This window comes from Ctenopharyngodon idella, chromosome 2 (genome assembly GCF_019924925.1).
Source record: "Ctenopharyngodon idella isolate HZGC_01 chromosome 2, HZGC01, whole genome shotgun sequence".
NCBI lineage: Eukaryota > Metazoa > Chordata > Actinopteri > Cypriniformes > Xenocyprididae > Ctenopharyngodon > Ctenopharyngodon idella.
Genome location: NC_067221.1, coordinates 24,561,748 through 24,587,503, shown reverse-complemented (window position 1 = coordinate 24,587,503; position 25,756 = coordinate 24,561,748). Strand labels below are relative to the sequence as shown.

The 25,756-nt window shown below is 36.5% G+C and overlaps 1 protein-coding gene across 5 annotated transcripts in view; it reads right to left on the bottom strand.

Moving 5' to 3' along the window:
- Positions 1-25,756, bottom strand: part of pex5lb (peroxisomal biogenesis factor 5-like b) — a 58,285-nt gene that overhangs the window by 21,253 nt on the left and 11,276 nt on the right. For 2 of the 5 annotated variants that reach the window (XM_051876167.1, XM_051876156.1), the window contains exons 2-7: positions 16,802-16,894; positions 13,129-13,240; positions 12,418-12,630; positions 6,778-6,907; positions 6,124-6,214; positions 3,780-3,866 (exon numbers count right to left, since the gene is read on the bottom strand). In XM_051876167.1, coding sequence (XP_051732127.1) covers positions 3,780-3,866; positions 6,124-6,214; positions 6,778-6,907; positions 12,418-12,630; positions 13,129-13,240; positions 16,802-16,894 — 726 coding nt within the window. The remainder of the gene's footprint in view (positions 1-3,779; positions 3,867-6,123; positions 6,215-6,777; positions 6,908-12,417; positions 12,631-13,128; positions 13,241-16,801; positions 16,895-25,756) is intronic. The other 3 variants (XM_051876192.1, XM_051876177.1, XM_051876185.1) reach the window with 2 other exon arrangements.

The following is a 25,756-nucleotide window of genomic DNA, read 5'->3' as shown; positions in this document are numbered from 1 at the left end:
TGTGATGTATTGAACATTTTATGGTTTTTGGAAACCATTAAACATTTATTTATTTATTTATTTCTCTCTCTCTCTCTTCTTCTCTGGTGGAAGTACTGAAGAAGCTGGAGAGCAAAGTGTTGAGCCCTCGTGAGATTCTTACAATGTTCCAAAATGCTCCAAAAATTGTTTCCTCTATTCCTTGACTGTCAGTATCACATAGCACTTAGAATTACTTTCATTTGGACTTGCAAGGATGCAGTATAAAGGAATATTCACATGCATAATTCAGAATAAGGTTTTTACATAAATTCTGGCATATGCCACCTGTTTTATTCAGATTTCTAGAAACCTGAATATCAAGTTTAATCAGAGTTTACAGATTGACATGTTATCACAACATAAATATTCGGATATGATCACATTATGAATAATATTGGAATATTCTTGTGCATATACACAGTCACTGTCACAGTCTTAGCCCATTTATGTTTCCTCAAGTGCTTCTAATCATGACGAAGCAAAAATCAGCATCACCTCCATGAATGAGTGCAATCAACTTTCTTCACACAAATCTTCCTGGGACTTATTTGATCAGGCAAACACAGCAACTGACCCCGTGAACTCGCACACATGACACTGTTCTAAAGGACTTTCATTAATTCGCCTGTGCATTTGTGCAGGATTTGCTAGTCTGTGGTCCATCTAGCAATCTTTGTTTGCTTGCTTTGATTCCCTTAAGAGTACAGCTTGAATAACCCAGTTCTTAAAGCACCACTGACTGGAATATCTTGGTGTTTTTAGTTTTCTTGGCAGCTCAAATTAATCTTGCACCACACAAACAATTGCTTAGGCTTCAACTGTCCTCCTAGAGTTGATTCACTGAGTGTTTGCATTAAGGGGAAATGAGGGGAGAGTGCTGCATCTGCGATGAAGGTACCCGCTGGATGGGCCAATTAATCACAGAAAATCCTGCAAGCCATCCTGCAATAGTCACATACAAATTTGTCTTTTCCATTCATCTTTTGCATGATTGATACACTGGGATAAATCATATAAATAAATGGCCTAATAGAATATGGATGATCAATCTTCCTAGATTGTCTGCATTTTCTTTCAGGCAGTTCTGTCGTCATGACGAAGAGGCGCCATGCAGATGCAACACCGCAAGGGATTTCCAGAGTCATTCATCCGTACTCAAATAATCACCCACTGGCACAGACAACCTCCAAACTAGCTTTACAATTAAATGTATTTAATCTCTGCTTCAGTTTAAAATATGCACCAGCTTTTGTAGCAATTAATCAAGAACTCCTTGATAAATTCCTTGATAAAGAATAAGGAAAATCTAATTTAAAACATGTGCCTAGTTCTTAGAAATGTTCTCTTTGTATTAGTTTTGGTTTCATGTTTGATCTTGAAAAACTTTTCAACAATTTTTTTTAAGTATAGTGACTCTAAAAATGTCATGTGCATAGTGTAAGGAAAAATATTATATATAGCATTTTGTTCCTTACAAATTTCTTGTGAGTGTATGTAAACATTTTAATTATTATTTTCAAAAAAGATATTTTTCTATATTTCTTTCAAAATATGTAAGCAATAAGGTACGAGAGGCTGTGCTGCAATAAGGTACGAGAGGCTTGTGCTGTATCGTGAATAAGTCATGGCTGAAGGGGTTGCAGACACTCCGCTTTACGGCACAAGCCTCGAGTACCTTATTGCTTTTATAAAACGGTTACCACACAATACAAATGTTAAAGGCAAAAATATCAATGCAACTTTCATGAAGTAAACTTTCACTAAAGCCTTTCTTCTGCCAGAAAAAATAGTCCCTGACCATGAACAGCAACAGAAGTTACATTATTAAGCCATTAGACGGCGGCGAAGACTGTCTTTATGAGTGTGTCAGTCAGTAGCGAAGACTTTTACATTGAAAAGACTGAATTGTTGTGAACACGGAAAAAGACGTGACTGACAAATGCTTTGACTAGCTCTGTCAGTCATGGGAAAACCCCTTAACTGTTAACATTTAAACAGATTTTTTATTATGAACATTCATAACATATTATGAAAATGCTAAATCTGAATGCAGGTACTAAACTCGCTCACTCGATCTCTTTCTCACAATACTCTTCTACATAATACAGTAAGCTTCAATGAACAATATCAATTGAGAACATACAGTTTACGTTAGTAAGAGTGGTTGCTAAGGGTGTTGTGTAGTGATACACAGAACCATTGACTGAAGCGGTCATAGCCGTGTTTTATTGTGAATAAAACACAGCTATTGACCAATCTGAATCAAGGACAGGAACTAACCGTTTTATAATGTGAAATAATTTATAAATATAATTTTTAGAGGAGTCAAAAAAAAGGTCAAATTATCTGATATATTAAGAGACTTACTGACCTTGACACGCATCCATCCTCGATATGATATAATTTCCTGTTTTATGTTTAAACATGACTTTGATTTTGAAAGCACTTGTGGGAGCACTCCAATATAAAAAAATTTAACTGAAAGTTTTTGTTTTTTGTTTTTTATACTTCAAAAGTTCAAAAGTACATTACATCACTGTACACTCATACACTTTTTTAAATACAGTCATCTAATTTGCAGAGGGTATAGCTGACCATTTTCTCCATTTCTTCTCAAAGGTTTGCTTTTGCAGTCTAAGTGTGAATTTTCCATTTTCCATTTCTCTGTTACTATTTGAAAGTACTCTTCAATTCAATTAAATTCACATTTATTTGTATAGCGCTTTTCACAATACATATCGTTTCAAAGCAGCTTTACAGAGAATGCATGTCAACATTACAATTTAGAGAATGCAGTTAGCTAATAACTCCTCTCTTGAAGGTGGGTCTTCCTTGTACCATTTCTGGGTTATAGCCTTTTTACTTGTTGCCAATAATATCTTAAATAAATATCTGTCAAGTTTTTCTAAAATTAATAAACAGTGAAGCAGTTTTGCTAAAATCAGTTTTTCTAAGAAATAATAATAAATGATTATACCAGGCTACTTAAAAAGTTTCTTCCTAATAGGGAATTTAAAATGACTTAATAAGTTTTTTAATGTGGAATTTAATTTTTATAATGAGGCTTTTTTCTTTAAAACATTTTAACATTGAAAAAGGCACTTCAACTATAATATAACAATATGAATTTTTTAATAAAATATACTTCACAACAGAACCTTGCTTCTAATATTTAAACTTACTAATTTATAGCTGATGCATTAGAGTATGCTACAAAAGTTACAGTAGTTTCACGCAAGGGAAGTACAGAAAACTTCAGACAGTTTGCATCATCATATTGACTGGATCTTAGTGGCACTGTTAAATATAGCTACAGCGGCCTTTTACTGGTTTCTTTACTGAGCACATCACTTTAAAATGGATGTCTTATGAATATTACTGCCCAATAAGCATCTCAGAATGGGAGACTAGAGAGGTAAGAGCTGACATCATCACAAAGCAGAGATGTCATTTGTGTTGATGCTGCACTCTTCAGCTAAAAATACACTAATTATGCAGTCTTAACTTACAGGGTGAGACTGACCTTACAGAATGCAAGAAACTGCACTTCCCAGGTGGCCAGATACATTGTGAATAAGCCCTGAGGTATGAAGATTACTGAGAAGACCTTCTCCAAACTTTTCAAATGAATACAGCTGTGTTTTTATGTGTGTGTGTGTGTGTGTGTGTGTGTGTGTGTGTGTGTGTGTGTGTGTGTGTGTGTGTGTGTGTGTGTGTGCGTGAGCGCGCGTGTGTGTGTTCGAGGGACTCGGTCTCACCTCCACAGCAGCCTTGGCTCGAACAAACTCCTCTTCTAATGAGTGTTGTCTCCCCAGTAAAGTGCCGCCCAGCTGGGGCCTCTGCCGCTGTGCACACAGATGGTCATACACACATGCAGACAAGGTCAACCAGCAGTCACTCACTACCACCGTCTTTGTGCTCAGATCATGCTGAATAAGCAACCTTAAAGTTATGGCCAATATTAATTTTTTAGTATACAGTGGCACCAAAAAGTATTTGGACACTTAAGCCACACTAAAAAATATATGGGACGATAAACTATCAAACCAAGAGGCATCTGCAAACAAATAATGCTAGACCTTTTCTCAGAACTAATGTCTATATAACTAAAAAATAAGCATTTTGGGAATTAAATTTAATCATCTGGATTCAATGTGATATTTAGTGCCTGTATATGAAGACACTTCCTCTTAAGTTGACACAGGAGTCCTACCAGACTAATCACATGGGTTGTAGTTACTTTTACCCCACCCCCACCTCTTTATTTAGCATTAAACAGTAATTAATGCTAAATAAAAATGCTAACATATACAACTATAATATTTACCAATACTACTATGCAGGGTTGCAATATTGCGTTACTCCCTAAAAAGTAACTAATTAAGTTACTTAGTTACTTTTTATAGAAAGTAATGCATTACTTTTGCATTACTTTTTAAAGGGTTAGGTCACCCCAAAATAAAAATTATTTCATTAATTTCTCACCCTCATGTCGTTCCACACCTGTAAGACTTTCGTTCTTCTTTGGAAGACAAATTAAGATATTTTTGATGACAGAATGCTGTCAGATTTCCTTCCATAGACTGCCTTTGTAAAGAACACTTTGACGCTTAAAAAACTTCAAAGAGATCGGAAAACTAATCCATATAAATCGAGCGGCTTAGTCCAAATTTTCTGAAGAGAATTGAACGCTTGTTATGATGAAAAGATTTAATTTAGGCTTTTACTTACATGTAAACATTGATCAGCGAACCTAAGCAGAAGCTCAACCAAACGTGAATAACACACAAGAACAAACCTCTTCCGGAAGCTCAAATGTGCTGCGTAACCAATGATGTTCATTCTCGTGTGTTACCCAGCACGTTTGAGATTCCGGAAGATTTCTTAATGAAGTTTTTGAAGCGTCAAAGCAGTAGTTGCAAAGGCAGTCACAATATGAGGTTGAGTAATTAATGTCAGAATGTTCATTTTGGGGTGAACTAACACTTTAACCTGGGCTGGGCTTGCTACTTTATTTTTTTTAATAACAAAAGTTCTATTTTTGGCAAATGTAAAGGCCCTTTCACACCAAAAATGAAATGAATAAGCCTCAGGTTCAAGTAAAATGCAAATTCAACACTGTTATTCTATCAACCAACTGTCTTGCAACACTGCAAAATGTTGAAGTTTGAAGCCAATTTGTGACGTTTATATAATCTATTGGTCAGAAGTTTTTGGCTATGGTCAGAGTTGAACATTAAGCAGCAAAACATTTACATACAAAGATACGTTTGCATGTATATGTTTCAGTGTCATGCTTCTGATGTGAACACTCTCATTTGTTAACATGGGCATCTGACGCTTGTGGTGTCAAACGAGAGTTATGTTAGACAAGTAGATAGTGTCCAAATACTTTGTCTTAATTTTGAATGGCATATCTATTGTTTAATCATGTAGAGCCTAACAAATATTTTGTGAAATGTTTTCCTTAAAAAGCATGCATGTGCTGCATTTCATCAAGATTTTGCTATCTAATGCAGTGACATTTAGTCATTATAGCTATTAAATACTTTCTGGGGCCACTGTATATTATCCCTGTACTCAGTATAGTGCTTCAATAGGCAGAATTCAAGTTGTGGGCATAAAGGTTTAGTATATAGTATTCCTATAATTGAATCCTTACTAATATCTAAAAAATAAACAGAGCCTGTCTTACAGAGGAAATTATTGCTGACAAATCTGACAAAAACATATTTCTGATGCACACTCAGAAAATGGGTACATGAGGGTACAAATCCTGTACTTCAAACAACAAATGAGTCTCTTTTGATTAACTGCACCTTAGAAACATGGAAGGCCTTTAATAGTATCATTCTGTACCTGTCATATACAAAGATGTATGTGCCTTTCCTCAGATGCCTCTATTTGGAGTTTAATACCTCCAGTTTTCATTTTTTTTTTAATCTAATGGAACAATTCTGTCCCCAGAAGGCCCAGGTGAGAAGGGTTTGTACCATTATAAGTGTACATAAAAACCATTTTCTGAGTGTGAGAGGAGATGGTGATCAATACGGAATGCTTCTGTAGTCTTTTACATGAGATCAAAGTATCATTAGTGTGTACCTGAGGGGCCGGCCCGGGGTCTGACTCCGTGCTAATGCTGAGCTCCAGAGCGCTATGCCTATTAGAGAAATCTGTTTTAAAGTCTGCAGACCTGAAAAGAATGAAATGCAGTGAATAATGATATTATTGCTTGCAATAATGTCAATAATGCACAGAGGCAACTGATTTAATCAACTGAATTAAACAATCTAAATTGAATTATCACATCCATGATAAATGATGATACTATTAAAAATGCATTGTATTGATTTATCTTTTAACAAATGGATATATTTACCCCCTAAACTCCTAAAATATTATCTTTCATACAGGTATGATGTATTCAAAAACATTTGATCTCCTACGTGTTCTTGGTTGGATTATTAATAAACACTGTTTGATTTTGGATACTCCTGTGTCTAGTTTGTGCATGATGACCACATGCTGACATTTAAAGGCTTTGAGGAATAAAATGTAAAAAAAAAACCCTGTGCTTCCTACTTGTTTTATGCTATTAAAGCAGCATAAAGCATAAACACTGGCTCCAGAAGAGCATGTGTTTTGCATGCGAACCATGTGACTGTACATTAATTACTAAATATGGAAACATATCGCATCACGCCTGGTTAGGATACATGATAACACATTAACGATAAGGTGGAAACCTGACCGTACCACAAAAGCTCAGAGGATGAATGGTTGGATGTGCACCTCTTCCTCTCATATCTCCACTTCCGCCCTCCATTCAAGGCACTGTCTGGGTGAAGGCTTACCTCCTCCCATTTCTCCAGGGGTGAGCTGCTCACTGGAGACAGGACGGTTAGTATGCAGTGAGACAGGAAATAAAATTGACAGGCTGTCATAAACACTATGTTTTTAATGAAACAACATATCGGTGCAAAAGGTAGATTAAGGCTAACCAGCAGCCGATAAGGATACAGCTTACAGCTCAAGGCTTGCTTATCTCGACCAGGCTACAGTCTGCAGCTGGCAATTGATTAAAGCAGCTGGGCTGTGGAATGATAAATATAGCACAACAGGGAAAACATGCCATGTAAGTTTAGCTTACAGTAGCTTAAGGCGTAATCTACTGGAAATGAATTTAACAGTGCAAGTTGTTTAATGCTTTCCAGAGGATTAAGATAAAGCAGTGTAGCATTTCGTTTTAAACTATTTCTATCATGAGACAAACAAGAAAAAATAAAACAAAATAAAAAACAAAATAAAAATGAATACATTTCTACTTGGAGCAGCAATGATGTGAAAGCCACAGTTTGGTGTGTTTAAACCATTTCAATAATTTTCCTCCAATTCAGTTCCACTACATTAAATATAATAATATGTTAATGCGGATTCTAATGTGCAGAGTAACTGCTTCCTGATTAAGTGGCTGATGGCATGAAAAAATAGACAACAAAGGGCAAAAATCTAATTACACTGAGAGCCTGGATTAAATCAGCTGTAAGTTTAATCATAAGCACCTCTTAAAATGATTAAATGAACTTAACACTTAAATCAATTTAACAAATCCAGGCCTCTTCATAGATTATAATGGACAACTTTACTAATGTGTTATAGAGTTTCATGAATTAATGTTTTGTTCATGGTAGGAAGATACCATATCTAGGGCATCTGGGGTAACCCACACTGTAAAAAATTTCTGTAAAAAAACAGCCAAATTTCAACAGTAACATGCTGTTTTCTATTAAAACAGTAATATACTGTCGGAAACAATGCATTCTGGGTAATATTTGACGTTTTCAAGAAAGTAGCCTACAGCAATATACTGTAAATTAACGTTGCTCTAAGTCGACACTCAGAGGCTGAAGTGAAGACATTATTAATGGTTACAGTCATCATTTAATGGCCTGATATGGATCTCATCAGAGTGTAATCTATTATTATCTAGGTCATGTTTTATACTTTTATTAAGGTATTCCTGATTCAATGCATGAAATCCATCTGTGCTGTTACAACCAGATAATATGAAGGATTTTGAAAACAGTTTGTGCTAAAAACATTTTTAAACTACTGAATCTTTCAGTCACACAAACATCAAGAATTGCCGTTTGAATCACAACAATGGTGACAATCAAAAGCTTCAGGCCGCAGTGCGTTCTGGGTACCAGCATAGTACGACATTCATCCATGACTCCCAGCATGCACTGCGGCATGAATAAATTATGCAGCTGAATTGCCTGGTTATTTTCTTTAATTCTTACTGTTTGCCTTTATTTTTGCTGTTGTTTTTGTGTTGACTTTTAGTAGCGTGTTTTATGATGTTCAGAGCTGATCTGTTTATCTTTTTTGTTGATTGTCACCATTGTTAAGATTCATATGATGATTGTTGATGTCTCTGTGAATCTAAATGATGCCGTAGTTCAAACATTTTTTTTTGTAAATGATGAGTTTAAAAATCCTTAACTGGTTGCTCAGCACTGCTTCATCATTTGCTGTAGTATCACAGTGTTGGTAATATAAAACTAAATTTATTAAAAAAAATAAATAAATATGATAATGGATTACACACTGGATAAGTTTAGTGAATTAAGCATTACATAATGATCATGTCATAATCAACATAACAGAAAACCCATTATCACATCTTCTCTTAGCTTCTTGACGCCATAACAAGTATGTCTTCAAAAGAAAAGAAAAAAAAAAAAACATTTTTGCACTCTGTAGTGTGGACACATATAAGTGTTCATTAAACACTGGGGATTTTGTTGTGGGGTTTAAAGGGTTAAAGGTGTAAGATGAAAAAAAAACACGCATAGTGAAACACTTTTCTACAGCAATAAACTAAATTAATTTTACAGCAACAAACTGTAGAAAAACAGTAATTTACTGGCAACTCTGTTGCCAGTAGATTAACATATAATCATGAAAAAACAGCAACGTACTGTAAAACGTAAGTCAAATTTATTAAACAAAACAAGTTAATTTCACCGAAGTGTCAGTGAAATTTAATAGAACTCAATAATTGATCAGTAAAGTAAGTGTTAAATTGAAGTGGTATTTTATGTGTTTTTGCACAAAATGTTGGTGTTTAATGTTTTGTTGGGATTTAAATGGTTTCTGTTGTCTGAGATTTGTGGGTTACCATTGTGCTGAAGAGTAGCCTGTGCTTCAGTCTGTGACGAGCTGAGAAACACTGATGTTATGCTGCATGTTGCTTTATTTAAAGGCAGTAACTGTGTAGTTGCTAACACAGTGACAATCTCTTAACTAATTTTAATTGCACATGTGCTGTTGTTAGCTAGTAGTTATCTGCAAGAGATTTAAGCTGATTTGATGTTTCTAGTTTTAATGATTTTGTTTAATTTGGTTATTTTTACTTTAGTAATATTCTTTTTTGGTGGACTCAAATGAAATAAGTTCAAGTGAACAACACTGTAAAAAGTAATACACTATATCTACTCCATAAAATGTTGGCAACAGATTACAAGCAATATTATTAATTAAATTCAACAAACAGAATTGAGTTAGAATTAATCAAATTAAATCCTTAAATGTCAACCATTTAAAACAAGTAAAATTTAAGTAAAGGAAATCACTGAAGGAAAAAGAAACACATGAATTAACAGAGGTTTAGATGTTGATGTTGATTTTACTGAAAAAGTTTGGTCACCATTATGGTGATCATTTTTTAAAATCAGTTTGTGGTTTTTGTAATGGTGTTTGCTAATTTTACACAAATCGTTTTAAATGGTTGACTTTTAAGGAATTAATTTGATTAACTCTAACTCAATTTGAATGTTGAACTTAATTAATAATATTGCTTGTAATCTGTTGCCACAATTTTACTGAGTAGATAGAGCATATTACTTTTTACAGTGAATATGCTCATAGTTATAAATGTTAGTTTACGAATATTAATGGAAGTCAGCCAATTTAAGGCAGTCGATTAGCAATTTTTTTGCCAGTATTTTACTGTAAATTCACAGGACTATTTTTTACAGTGGACTGTAATTATCATACTATGTTGTTATTCAGATTATACTAATCTTAATGTGTGCTAAAAGATTATTGGATTCTCAGTCTCCCAACAGAGGCTACTGAGACTTAGTGCTGAATGTACAATCTGGTGCAAAACAAATTTCTGAAAGATTGGGCGATGTGGTATTATTATGATACACTGCCACATAAGGGACATGTTTTTACAGCTCTGTATATAACAGTACGTTTGTGTTTTAAACCTTTGAGTTTTAAACCTTTCTCTTAAGAAAGGTCTGTTTGTCTTTAATGGTTGGGACACATCAAGGCCTGACATCTAAACGGGATTCTGCCCGATGATCTTCTACTGCCTAAATTGTGAAGTACTCTTCATGGACACTTACCCTTCCAGGACTAGCACTTGCACTTTGAATTGTACATACTCAGGGGGGACATGTTGGACAATCAGCACACAGTTTCCTCAGAACTGTTTTATGGTATGGAACCAACAGACTCTATGCTTTTGACAGTCTAAGGACTCTTTATATTGGGTTGTTTTTGTTCAGTGCCATTTGTTTGTGAAAATACATATCTGTTATCTGCTGTTTTATTGTCTTCATTGTTTACACCCAACATACAAGTGCTTAAAACAATTCCCCTTTTAATTGTGTTAGCTCTGCCGATAAGGCTGAGTATTACAACAGATCTTGTTTGCACACACCAAAAGAAAAAATATCAATGTGAAATGATAACAATATAAATACCTTTTGAAATGGCGCAACACTGCTAACTATTCAACTTTTAATTTTGACTTTGAGTATTGAGAGTGACGTCAATATGTAAACTTCAAATAGAGAAATTCTTCTGACCAATGTAATTGCACCTGAAAGGGATAGGTCATCGAAAAACACTATTGTTCAACTCCAAAACACAAATGTGTTTAAATGAAACCTGAGAGATTTCTGTCCCTCCATTGAAAGTCCATTCCACCTAAACTTTGATATTTCAAAAAGTTCATAATAACATTATGTAATATTTGTTATATATTACACCATATTTGATGTGCTCTATGTATGTGCGTTGAACAATATGTTAATAAAAGCCTAAATTATCTGTTCATCATATAAAGCGAAAGTGTCTCTTCAGAAGACTTGGTGGAATGGACTTTCAAGGAGGGAAAGAAATCCCTCAGGTTTCGTTAAAAATATCTTCATTTGTGTTTTGAACATGAACAAATGTTTAAGGGTTTGGAATGACATGAGGGTGAGTAAATAATGACAGAATTTTCATTTTTGGGTGAACTACTAACCCTTTAAAAGTGAAGTGTGTAATTTCCACACTTCAGTGAGACCATTTTTCTGTCATTACGTGTATACAACAAAAAGAGATCCTGGGAACCTCTTAATAATTGACAACTAAATTGACTTATGGTGAATTTGAACAACATAATAAAATCATCTTTATTTAAAGCTGCAGTCCGTAACTTTTACCTCTTTGTCGCCATCTCTGCTTGAAACCGTAAATTGCAGTAATTTGTGGAGTTATCTTCTTTACGTGGGTTGTGCATCGGCATGGCTCCTCAGCGCAGATGAATCTAATGTTTTGAGGCGTATGTGTGGGTTGTCATATCAATGCACCAGTGTGGATGGATCTTCACTGTACTTTGGAATTATAGATAGGCTATACGTCTTAGAAGTATGTCCAAAATAAGAAGTTTCAGCGGAAAATGTCATCTGAAGAAGTATGTAACATGTCTGCCAGTCAGTATAGTATGTAACAAATGAAAGTCTCAATTTCACATTCAGACAGTCTCTTATAGCTAGCACAAAGTAACTGAAATTTACCATAATGACCATAGCAAAGTGAGAAAAAAGCACAACAAAGGAAACTCCATAACTGTATGGATTAAGCGAATAAGTGTGCGGCTACTATTGCCTAATTACCCACTGAACCATTGAAATGTCTTACCTGTCCAGCAAAAATAGCCGTCTCAGTACCCAATGTTGGTTGTCAGTGCTGACTGTCATTTTGAACTTTCTTTATTACAAGCCGCCATAAAAATTACAAGTTTAATTACATTCCAGCTTAAAGATCCACTGCCTGCAGCATCCACACGTGATATAGCCTACTAGCCAGGACTCCTTTTTTATGTATACAGATGTGACATAATGACGCAAAGACAAAATCTTATTTCCCACGGAAACCGACCCGACCCAATCAAATTAGAAAACATTATTACAAGCTTACCGTTGTGAATCGGGCTAAGGTAAGGAGATAGTTTTGAACACTGATTCGTTATGTACTTGCTCAATAAATGATTTTGGATAATTTTTAACAAAAAAAAAAAGTTACGGACAGGAGCTTTAACAAGCAAAATACCTGAATCTAATGAGGCTCTTTCAGGGTTAGAACGGCTAGGGGATGTTGGCTCTGTCTCCACCTGGATCAGCTCCGTCTCTTCCGTCTTCTTCTTGCGGAGACTACTTTTACAAAAACCATTCTTACGAGACCCACGTGGACTCCGTCTGTCCCAGCTCCACCTTCTCTCACATGGTTCACTCAAGTCCACCAGGTCTAGTGCTGTGGACAAGACTAGAGCACGTGGAACAAAACATTACCAACAAAAGTCACACAAATAAATTAAAAACCTGTATGCTCTTATTTTATTAGCCAGGAACACATTTATAGATGAAATATTCCTTTAAAAACTTCTATTCTTAGGTAATATGCAATTATTAATCATAAAGGCCTGGTTTCACAGACACGGCTTAGATTAAGCCAGGATTAGGCCTTAGTTTAATTAGGACATTTAAGTAGCTTTTATAAACGTGCATTAGAAAAAAAAAAAAAAAAAAAAAACATTACTGGTGTGCATCCTAAGATGAAACAATGGCACAAACATATTTTAAGATATGTAAAGCAGAGTAAATGCCAAGGAACATTAACTGTAAAACTACATTAAGTAAACAAGGTAGCACTGCAATCTGGGACAGAAAACTTGGTGCCTAACGGCTATAGGATAGAGGAGAAGAAGAAGAAGAACAGATGAGTGAGGAGGAACAGATGACAGAGCAGTAATTATGAGGGAACCTGCTGTGTTGGAGGTGACTGGCCGTGTGGCTACATCACTCTTGCTCTCACTCTGGAAGTCATCGATAGAAGGGCTCAGTAATGGACGGCTCTCTTGCTGCTCACTACACAACTGTAACACAAAAAACAAACATATTTCACTTTAAGCGCACCCATTTAACATATTCATCTTATTTGTAACATTTAGATCTTTTTTTTTCTTCCTGTTTAACGTTTCTAGTAAAGTTCAGTTTTATTTTGAAGTTCTTGTTTCTAGCTCTTGTCATGTCCTTGTTTCTTGTCCTTTTTGTTTGCTAGACTGCTAAAACACTTTTTTTCTGCTCAACAGATTGAGGTTGTATGTTGATTTCCCTTAAATTTGTAGGTTGATTTCCCTTAAAAAAAAAATGGAAATGCTGCGGTGCTTTCAAAACACTGGCCCAACTAGCCCGAAGGGTCTAGGATTGGCCTGTTAGCATGGACCAGTTAGCTCCTGTTGGTAGATGCCGGTGTTGTGTGAGATGCTATCCGTCTGCAAACCTCCAAGCGATTCCAGTGGCTAAAAGTTTTTAATAGGTACTTTATTTGTGCCTGATTGAAAGTTAGAAAAAATTGTATTGTGTATTTTTTCTTAATCATGAAAATATTTATAACACTTTATATACAGTGTCTTTGTTACACATTACAAGTACTTACTATAGTATTAACACTAAATTGTACAAATTACATGCAACTAACCCTATACAAAAGCCTAATCCTAACTCCATAATAATGACATGTTTTTAATTAATATTACTCAGTACTTATATAATTACACTGTAACAAGGACACCATAAAATAAAGTATAACCAACATATGTAATTAATGATACATTTTGATTAATTTAATTACATTTAGCAATTCACAGTCAGGGCTGTCACTAAAATTCAAAGGGACCAAAACAAATTTTTAAAGATGGGTCCCCTCTCCCCTGGGCCCAATGAGTAAGCTATGCCACAGAAGACCTTAGTGGGTCCCAGTCACCACAGGGCCCAGGACATTGGTCCTGGTTGTCCCCCTGGCGACGGCAATATTCACAGTTCAAAATGGTTAAATTAAACAGTTACCTTTGTATACGTTTTTTTATACAAAGGTATCAAGTCAAATCAAGTCAAGTTAAGGCTAAAATGTCTATTTTCAATAGTGTAGCTAAGTCACAAAATCAAGCAGTTTTCTGTTGGTCAAAGCGGCAATTCGTGAGACCAACTTTAACCTGTTGTGAAATCTGCGTGGGGAAATCTTCCGCCTTTAAGCAGAGTTCCTGATTACATGGATTCCATTTTAAATTATTGTAATTCACCTGCGACAATTCGCTGAACAGCAGTAAATGCAACTGCACTTTTGGTTTTCAGTTCTCAAGTTTAACAGCTTAATCTACTGCCTTAGCAAAGTGCTAACTGGTAAAGAAAAATTTCATCCACAGATGCCAAAAGACTCATAAATTAGAAGTAGTTTTTAACTTTAGTTTCCACAACACCTTCATGCTTCCAATCCAATAATTGCTGAAACTAGTTATCTCCATAAATGTTACATCGTATTAAATACTTGTTGCAGTGAGAAAATGAAATAATTAAAACTGAGATTTCTATCCTTTACAGTAAATCATCTAATCTCACAACATAGAGATTGTCTTATACATACGTGTGGATAGTAGTAATAGTTTATAGTAACCACTGATTCAGACCAAAAATTACATAACTAGTGTACAATCTCAGTGATGCAATACAGTAACATATTGATTTTTAAGAAATATATTTTCATAAATATATTGATTTCAAAGAGGCCATTACATGTAATTTATATACAATACATATAACAATGAATCTGTCTATAGTGTAGCAGGTTGTGACACAAATTATGACACACATTTCTTTGGAAATAATACAATGGTAAATCTATGGCTGTCAAGAATTGCTAAATTGCTTAGAAAACAATTGCCCTTGACACAGGTCAGCACTAAGAGTGTCCCTCACTTCATAACAGAGGTCATAAAACATCGATATGTAGGGGGCACACAAGTGAATCCATTTATCAGTCTTGGTAACGACCTCTTGGTAATGTGTAAAGAACATATGAGGTCCATCTTGAGATCCTGCAAGAACCAAACCCATCTTTTAACACTCTAGAGTGAATTCACTAAAGTAAAGTTGCACCACTTCTGCTTATTCAGTGTTTCTTAATTAGTATTTCAATGATTTATTTATTAACCACACACAATCCAGTTTAACTAAATATACAGGTGTTTATGTCCATTCTTTTAATCAAAACCAAACCTCTTTTCTATGCAAATTAGTCTCATTATATTGTGCCTTATTCAAAAAAACCCAATGCTATTTGTTTGGCATATTACAATTGTGCTATGCCCACCCACAGAAAAAAAAAAGCCAGTAATAAATGGAATTTTATTTGAAAGGGATTTTTGTGCATGTTATATCGATAATAGTAGAAGTAACTCACACAATGATTGAGAAGGGTGTTTTCTATATAAATAATCCAGACGTGTGATACAGTCAAAAGAACTTTCAACATTTTAAAGAACAATTCAGATGCCTGAACTGCAATGGTGGAGTTCCAGTAAAGTATGTCAGACTGCGGTAGTCTGTTGCATCCACCACAACCAAGCATGCAATTGGATTCTGCAAAGATTTGTTAAAGATTAAAGATTCATAATTCCATAAGTGAAAACAGCACATTACATTTTTAGTTAGTCCTCCTTCTGAATCCAGATAAACTTCATATTACTCAACTGTTTCATACCTGAAAGTAACTTCCTCATTGCTTTATGATTAAAATATGCCATTGATTGCTCAATTTTGATAAATATATATTGACAAAATAATATATGACTTCACCAATTACTTTCAATTTCACTTGGTCTTTTTGTAAAGGATGAGATGGCAAGTGTTTTTCAGCCCATTTTCACAATACACAATCTCAGCAGTAACTGGCAGTAAATTCCCCATTGAGCACTTCATCACTATGTATTGAGAAATGCATGGCTCTCTGCCACATCCTCAGTGGAATAGAACCAAGCCTTCCAAATCACAAAATCCTTTAACATTTGGGTAAACCTTTTATAGACAGCCAAAAATGACATCCATTTATTTGCAGAGAGGTGGTAAAATAAATAACATAAGCCACCTCACATTGCAGCAAGAACCTACATCCACAAAATCCACATTTAATTTGCTTCCTACAAACAAATTATTCCCAATGTGAGAACAAACAGCAAGTAACATCAACATGCAGCTCGGGTATTGGTAAAAACAGGTCACGTACATGCGAATCAAAGCCAAGACAACAACAGAAATAAAATTCAAGCAACAAAACATTCAGCAGCTGTTTATGGGGAGAGTAGCACTCACATAAAGCAAATGCCACTCGTGTTTGTGTCGTGAAATACTGAGTGGTCCCAAAGGACCATCCCATTACCATGGGTCTTGATGACATTATTTAGTGTGAACCCCATAGAGCAGCTTGCTTTCGACAACAAGAAGCAACTTTAGCACTTCCACACACATGGCTCATGTGTGTCACGTAACACTAACGGATATTCAAAACAGGGTGCACCAAGCTCTTGGGTTTACTTCACTTCATCACACAGTCACACTAACACTTGGTGCTCCCTGTTGGTGGGTGTATGTGCTCAGCCCACCTTGGTTGTCACGGTGAGCAGGGGTTTTCCATCTGAAGATGCCTTACTTGGTAGCTCCTTCAGCACCATAGCAACCGCCCTAGAGTCTTTCTCCTACAACAGTGAAATCAACAGTGAGTTGTGTCAGTTTGTGTTCAAATTCTTGCAGCGATTCTGTGGGTTCCTTGAAAAATACTAATAAAGCATTACCAATTCAAATGAAATGATAATTTGCAGGCTTACAAAAAAAAAATCCCTCTTTCTTGCTTTTTAAGTCATTTTTTGTTGATTGAAAAAATTACAGTTCACCCAACTGACACAAAACAATGTGCATGATTAGCATGCTATCATCTATCAGCTCTACAGCACAAAATAAATGAGTAGGGATGCACTATGTATCAGTATAATATTGCATATTAGCCAACATTTTTGGCAAAATAGTTTTTTTTAGTTATCGATATTGGTCAATAAGTTAATCTTTAGGAAGACTGAATTAATAACACCAATAATTTAACACTTTAATAACAATGTTAAAAGTAACCTTTACAAATGTTGTGATTCCTAAATTCCCATGTAGCGTCTACAATGGTTGATTTGATTTTAGTGTTTTATTTTTAATTTATTTAGACTAAATGGTATTTTAACATTGGCCATTTATCAGTTATCAACCAGGGCTGCATTTCCTAAAAGCACTGTGAGCTAAGTTGATCGTAGAGAGTATTGGTGGCAATGGTCTTCACAATCAATTTGGGCTCTCAATGCTTTTGGGAAACACAGCCAAGAACATGAAAATAATTATCAATGTATCAATAATATCAGTGCATCCCTATAAGTAAGTTCTATTTGATACGAAAAAATAAGTTATCATTGCCAAAACTGTACCACAACAAAAAACTACTTATCTTCAGGAAAGACATGCTACAGTAGATGGAGTAGTAAACCATTTCATAGCATTGCTCTATTCAGGGATACAGTGACTAGACACCATCCAAAAACATGGGGCTTACAACAGTGCTTTTAACAGCCTCCATGCCACTCAAACAGATCTAAGCACTTAAGCAACCACTGGGACGCTGAGACATGGAGTGGAAACAATTCACTGGCGATGTTTAACACTGCAGACTGGCATTTAAACCCCAATGTATTTGTTGATTTGAACAACTAAACTGTTGGCCCCATATTGCAATCCAAGGTAATCTAACTGTGCTGTTTTATAGTGACCAAGGAAGTGAACCTCTAATGTAAAGGCAGGAACACACCAAGCTGACGCCGACAAACTAGTGGCGACGAAAGCAGACTGCAGGGTTGGTTCACGTCGGCAGCGCCTGGGTTCAAAGTTGCCCTGACACACCAAACCGACGCTCGACAGCCGACGGCCAAGTAGCACGTCCGTTCTGCGCCTGCGTAAGATGAAATGCCTTTCCGTACCAGCAGGTGGCAGTAGCTGAACAGCCAATCAGAATGATCAGATGGCCCGACGGACCGGCGAGCTCCGACGTCGATTCAACATGTGGAATCGGCCGAAAAAAAAGCAGACGAGGACCAACTTCAGCCAACGGTGCGGAACACACTGAGAAAACTTAGTTGGACGACCGTCGGCTTGGTGTGTTCCTTCATGCCTTAACACTCCATGGTCCAACAAACAGAACAACACCTAAAAGAAACTCTGGAGACACATAAGAAACGAAGGAAACTTTGAAAAAAGATATTATCAATAAGTTTGCGTTTTTAACCTTATCATTTAAAAAAGCTTATAATGGTACACTCTAAAACATGCTGGGTTGTTTCAACCCAAATTTGGGTCAAATATGGACAAACACAACCGTTGGGTTAAATTTTTTACTTAATTTTTGATCTGCTGAAGGTTACATTTTTAACCCAATGGTTGGGTTTGTCCATATTTGACCCAAGTTTAGGTTGAAACAACCCAGCATGTTTTAAAGTGTAGGTTGTTGAGGGTGATTACAAAGTTGTTGCTATGTGCTTGCTAGTGCTGCTTGGGTGCTTATAAGTATAGATTCTAGGGTGTTTCTTGCAGACGGGCTGGTCTGAGTATTTCAGAAACTGCTGATGTACTGGGATTTTCACACACAACTATATCTAGAGTTTACAGAGAATTGTCCGAAAAAGAGAAAATATCCGGTGAGCGGCAGTTCTGTATCAGGTGTTATGTTTGGTTCTGTTTAGTTTATTTGTGTTTTGGTGGTGCTTTCCCTGTTCCTGTTTTACTGAGTTGTCTGTCATTTTTAGTTTCCTTGGTTGTTAATAAGTCCTACACCTGTTCTGTTTTCTGTTGATTACTCCCGTTTATTTAAGACCTTAGTTTCCTATGTTCTTTGCTCGGTATTGTTGATGTTAACAAGCTATATCTATCTCCTAGTTTACTCTTTCTTGAATAAATAAGTATTTTTGTTTCATCTTTGTTTGTGTGTGGTCTAACTCGTAACATTCTGTGTGTGAAAATGCCTTGTTGATGCCAGAGGTCAGAGGAGAATGACCAGGCTGGTTCGAGCTGATAGAAAGGCAACAGTAACTCAAATAACCGCTTGTTACAACTGAGGTATGCAGAAGAGCATCTCTGTCTTCAAACCTTGAAGCAGATGGGCTAAAGCTGCAGAGGACCACACCGGGTGCAACTCCTGTCAGCTAAGAACAGGAAACTGAGGCTACAATTCAAACAGGCTCACCAAAATTGGACAATAGAAATTGGAAAAATGTTGCCTAGTCTGAAGAGTCTCAATTTCTGCTGCAACATTCAGATGGTAGGGTCAGAGTTTGGCGTAAACAGCATTAAAGCATGGATCCATCCTGCCTTGTATCAACGGCTCAGGCTGCTGGTGGTGTAATGGTGTGGGGGATATTTGCTTGGCATACTTTGGGCCCCTTAGTACCAACTGAGCATCGTTTAAACGCCACAGCCTACCTGAGTATTGTTGCTGACCATGTCCATCCCTTTATGACCACAGTGTACCCATCTTCTGATGGCTTCTTCCGAGTCAAGTCACCTTTATTTACAGTATATAGTGCTTTTACAATGCAGATTGTGTCAAAGCACCTTATAATTTTGGCTGCACAGCAGCTCTAGAAGAAAATGGTGTCATTGTCCAGCTTAAGTAAGTTCAGTATTGATTCATTCCGTTGTAAAAATTTAGTTCATTTATCTATACAGCAGCTCTGGAGAAAACAGTGATGTCATCGTCCAGCTCAGTTCAATTCGCATAGAATGGTGTCAATGTAGGCAGATCAAAAACATGGTTGAATATCAAGTGTCCCCAACTAAGCAAGCCAGAGGCAACAGCAGCAAGGAACCCAAACTCCATCAGGTGACAAAAATGGAGAAAAAAACTTGGGGAGAAACCAGGCTCAGTCGGGGGGCCAGTTCTCCTCTCGTCAACAGCGAACAGTGCATGATTATGATTCAGGCAGTGTTACGGGTCATAGTCAGAATGGGATTGGAACAGTCAAAATATTTAATACAGTTCCACCTGGTTGAAGATCGGATTCATCACGCCGGTATGGAAACGGTTTTATTCAGAGGTTGTATCCTGCTACTTCCAGCAGGATAACTATGGAATTAATTTTTCTTTCTTTTTTTATTCAATTAAACATAATGTATTTGAAAGCAAAAATGATAACATTGTAATTTAAAAATAAAAGATTGCAAATAAAGTCTTCTTAAAGCTGTTTTAATTACAAAAATAAAGTAATTGATAACAAAACTCTTTGCAGTGCAAGTAAATGTTTGTTTTTCTTTGTACAGTTTTCATTACGCACGCACAAATTTGCTCTCTGTTCTGCTGTCATAGTTTGTGACTCTAAAACGTTTGCTTGAGGGTTTAAAAGTTTTGTATTCAAATGAAGCTGCATTTCAGTGGGTGGTATCTCAGCACCTCCATGAAATACCTGTTTCTATTGGTCACTCTCGCTTGGCACATGACAGACCATAATGGCCAAAAAAAAAATCCAAAGTTTGATTATATTTCACTGTACCAACCTGTTTTTGTGAACTCTACACAAGTGACAGTATAATCAGTTGGTTTATTGCACTTTCTGGCCATTTGGAACAGTCCTTCTTGGCCATGTCCCTTTGATCCTAATATACATTTACCCACATTATCAAATGTCTTACTAGAAAACAAAACTTTTTTGTTATGGCTTTATGTGATTTATTCTGTCAAAATTCATCATGTTATATATATTCGCATCTGGTAAAAGATGCATTATAGCTAAAATTAGCATCAATCTACACATGACAAAGCTCAAAACTCACTTTAAAACACCTAGGAGTCTTTGTAATAGCTTGAAATAACATGATTTATCATGAAATGAGGCAAACATATTTTATTTACAGCTTTTTATATTAGCTAATAAACAAAAGACCATAATGTTGCACCTTCAGCATTTCTCATATAGCCAAAACATCCTTCATTCTTATTAAAAAAAAAAGTACCCCACATCACATGAAAAACAAATAAAAACAATATATTGTTGTAATAATCTATTTATTAGTTTAATGTTTCATCTGTACAAATGTTTCTGTCTGTTATGTACAGAGCCAGAATGTGGACTATGTTATATCCTTGGTAAGAAGCAATGAGGAGGCACTCAAAAATAAAGAATAGCCTACTTTAATTAACCAAGGTGGAACCAGGTGGAATTAACCAGGTGGAACGCTTCTGACTCTCTTATCTTCTATTCTCAACATACACATAACACAGACCTCTATGGCCAATATGCACAGAAGAACACAACAGACTTGTGGAGGTGTACTGGATTTCCACCATAGAAGGGTGGGAGTTATCAGATCAGAGTGACAGATCAGTAGTGAATCAGCTCTCTATAAGCTGTGTTTGAAATCGTCCCCTATACCCTCATTCACTATTGAAGGAGTGAATGAAAACGAGTGAGTAAATTCAGTCACTGAATGCACTGGAAAGGGCTGCCGCTTTTGCATAGTTTGTGCTTGTTGTTTAATAATCATTTGAAACTTAGCAAACTGGCAGCTCCAGTAGTAATGAAAAGATTTATCTTAAATTGTCATGGAAACTAGCATGTATAAACGTTAATTAAAGAATTTAATAATCAATTACAGTTTTTTTCAACTGCTTACACACATTTTTAAAACTTTACACACAAATCCACGAGTTGCACACACAAAATGCCTCACATCTCTTGCAAAATGAAGCACTGCATTCAAAATATCACAAACACATCTCAAAATCAAACATTTGTCTTACGTTGCTATAGAAACAGTCAGTGTTCGTAAACGTGTGCTTAGGACTGCGCATTACCTTGGTCCAGCCTGAAAAATGCATTTTTTTTTGTCATTATTCGAGCGTTTAGAAACAAAATTTATGAGACAGTTGTTGTCAGATTTCATTGGTGATTTCAAATATGAAATTTAATCGTAAGCTTGGCGAAGAGTTTTTGAGTATTTGATGTTTCCCCATTCAAAGAGATAGGATCTGCACTTTCATATCCGAGAGGCGTTTCAAAGATGGCCGCCGAGTGAAATGTCTTGTCTTAAAGGGACTTTGATAAGATTGTCATCGTAATATCTCATAGTGAATGTAAACAACAACAACTCGTGCCACTAGAGATCTTTAAAAGTTAACGGGTTATGTAGCTACATACACTTCAGAGTGTTCTTACATGGTTCATTACATTAAACATTGTTTTAAACGTTATGAACCATTAAAAAAATGTGTTGCTCTCCGTGCCACAACTCTGCTCTCTTTCAGAGCCAAAGGGGGTCCAACCTGGTACTAGCAAGGTGTACCTAATAAAGGTACACTCATTTACATCCTTGTGTCATTCAGACCCATAAGACTTACCGGGCCTTGAGGAAGCTCAAACATGAAATTGTGACACAGGTGAACAAACTTCATTGGTTCTTCTCACGTGTCAAAGCCAGTACGTTTATGCTTCCATTTGTTCAATTCATACTTTTACAATGTCTTTATAAACGCTTTGAAGTTCGAAAGTTTTTGTTGGAGTGAATTTGTCAATGGAGGTTTCATCAAAAAATACTTCTATTTGCTGTGCAAAGATGAACGAAATTCCTATGGGTTTGGAATGACATGAGGGTTGAGTAATTAATGACAGAATCATTTTTGGATGAACTATCCCTTTAGAATAAACATCATATTATGTGACTATACATTACAGAGAGTTTATGACCTATTAGGTTTTGCCGTAAAAAAAAAAATGGTGCAACGAAATTAAGTACAGAGTTAGTTATAAACTAGTAGTTACCAAGCCCCTATTGTGAAAAATGCGTCCCAATTAAGGTAAGGCTGGTTCAACAACAGACATGGGTCCCTCAGTTCCCTCTTTTAATGTAAATATTTGGGACAGCGTGTCCTCTATAAGCTGTATAGTTCAAGGTAATATTCATGTGTGTAGCATGAATGGTGTGGGAAATTTTACACTTTTTAGTGGTAATAAAGCAATAATATGTCCCAGCACCAATAATAATGATTACGCTATCAGAAAAAAGGTACAAAAGTGCCACTCAGACCGTACCCTTTCAAAAGCAACTAATAAGTACCATTTAGGCACTAATATGCACCCTTTAGGGGTAAATAAGGTACAAAGGTGTACCTGTTGAAAGTGTACCACCCCAGTGACAGCTTTTGTACCTTTTTTTAATGAGAGTGTAGATTAGATTATATGTATGCTCTATGAGTTTAAGTAAAAACTCAAAATATGTTGAGTCAGTAACAGTCTTTTGAAGAATTGTGTTTTCTTTATATACCCAATATTAGCAAGGTCAAAAAAAAGGCTCATCGCCAGCTGTGTTCTGTCCTTATCTGCTTGTGTTATCTTTCTCTGTGTGCTTTTTGAATTAAAGACATCCAGAATTATGAATTATCCAGAATCTTGTGTAATATCTATAAGTCAAAATATTTAGCTTTGTTTTGCAGGTAAATTGGTCTTCTTATTATTCATCTTCTACATTATTCATCTTAAGAGGTAAGGAATATGTTCACATTTAGTAGTTTAATAAGACAGTGTTTGAAAGAGAGCTAAGTATTAAAGGAGATAACATAAGCCTTATGGCAAAGATGGCCTTTATTTAGGCGGAAAATGTCCGGTATTTATGCACACTATGTTGGCTCTAAAGTTTCTCTCAGGCCTGTCTGTGATCATCCATCTACCTCTTTAGTAACGTTGTCTTCCCACAAAACCCACAGTGAGTGACATTTCAATCCTGACAACTACTCCATCAAGCTCATGTTTAACCTTTAGAAGGTCAGGCACCAGAATGCATGTAGGACACACCATCCCATTACATTTAAAAATCCCAATATAATATAACCTCAGCAACACACCTTAAACTTCTAATATTGTCTGAAAACCTGAAACTTTCATGATAAATGATTTACTTCTAAACCACGAGCATAGAGTAACAAGTAGTGATGCCTGATTCTTGAACAAATCATCTTTTGAGCTGATTCGCAGCAAGTCGAGCTAGATCACGAAACTTGAGCTCCGGGCTGATGACCCAAGACACACAGAGTGCATGCTCCTTGCCATTGGCGTAATTGTGTTTTCTATGTTCATCAGTGATTGTATATCAAGAGCAGGGACATTTTGTTTTGTGATTTCAACAGAGCGATTATAGAGTCTCCGCTATGGTTATAGCAATAGATTTATGCGCTAATCTGTGAAAACAATGGTAACAAGCACTCATTATGATTTCAAAAACAACACATTCCAGCACCAGATTGGCTTTTATTTAACTCTGCTAGTAAACTATGTTTAATTTGTATTAGATACATCTGTACCGCAAGATGTTTCTAAAAGTGGTGGGGACATGTTCCACCCATCCCACCTGCAAATTATGCATTACCTTGCACAGCACTGAATGAACCAATGAGCCTGTCTTGCAATCAAACCTATATGTGTAACATGTATGCTCTGTTTTGGTTTAGTTTGCTTCTGCCTTACTGATGGTTCAGCACAGGAGGCTGGTTGTGAATATGATGTCTGACGCTGTGCAGTTTGCTAAGCAGTTAGGCTCTCTGTAAGCCTCCTTAGTTACTGCTTTTTTAATGGAGCATGGTTAGGCCTCCTCTCTAGTCATTCTGCTGAGGCCTCTGCTCTCTAGAGCTCTGCTCAGATAGCATCATCAAGTAGGTGGGCTCTCTGTAAGCCTCCTTGATTGCTGTCTTTACAGTGGAGCATTGGTGGGTCTCCTCTCACTATAGAGACATTCTGCTGAGGCCTCTGCTCCCCGGAGCTCCATTTGGATAGCAACAGCAGGTAGTTAGGCTCTCTGTGAGCCTCGCTGGTAAGCTGTTCTGAGTATGGGACACAGTTAGGCCTCCTCTCGCTTTAGAGGTCATGCTATCATGCTGAGTCCTCCATCCTTAGAGCTCCACCAGGCAGTGGTGCTGAGTTGTTTGCGAGCCTCTGTGGCCACTGCTTTAGAAAGGAAGTGTTGTGTCCTCTCTCTAGAGAGAGTTATTATGAGCCTCCGCTCCCTATGAGCTCTGTCTGAAAAACGGTTTGAATTGTTAGGTTCCATTGAGCCTCCACTGGAAGCTGTTTTGGGCTCTCACTTTAAAGAGCTGTCATGATGAGGTCTCCATCCTTTGAGTTGGACCAGGTAGTGATGCCAAGTTGTTAAGGCTCTTTGTGAGCCTCCTTGGCCACTGCTTTAGGTCTGGAGCGTTGTTAAGCTTTCTCTCGATATGAGAGTCCTCCTGTGAGGCCTCCTCTTTGTAGAGCTTGTAATTCAGAGGATAGGCTCTCTGTGAGCCTCCTTGGAAATGTTCTGAGACATAGATGGCAGACAGTAGTGCCAAGTTGTTGGGCTCCCTTTGAGCCACCTTGGCTACTGCTTTGTTATAGAGCATTGCTAGGCCTTCTCTTTCTTAAGATAATCGTACATTCGGGCCTCTGTTCCCAGAGCTGCCCTGAGAACAGAATGTAGTTAGGCCTCCTCTCATTTTGGAGAGTCGTCATTCT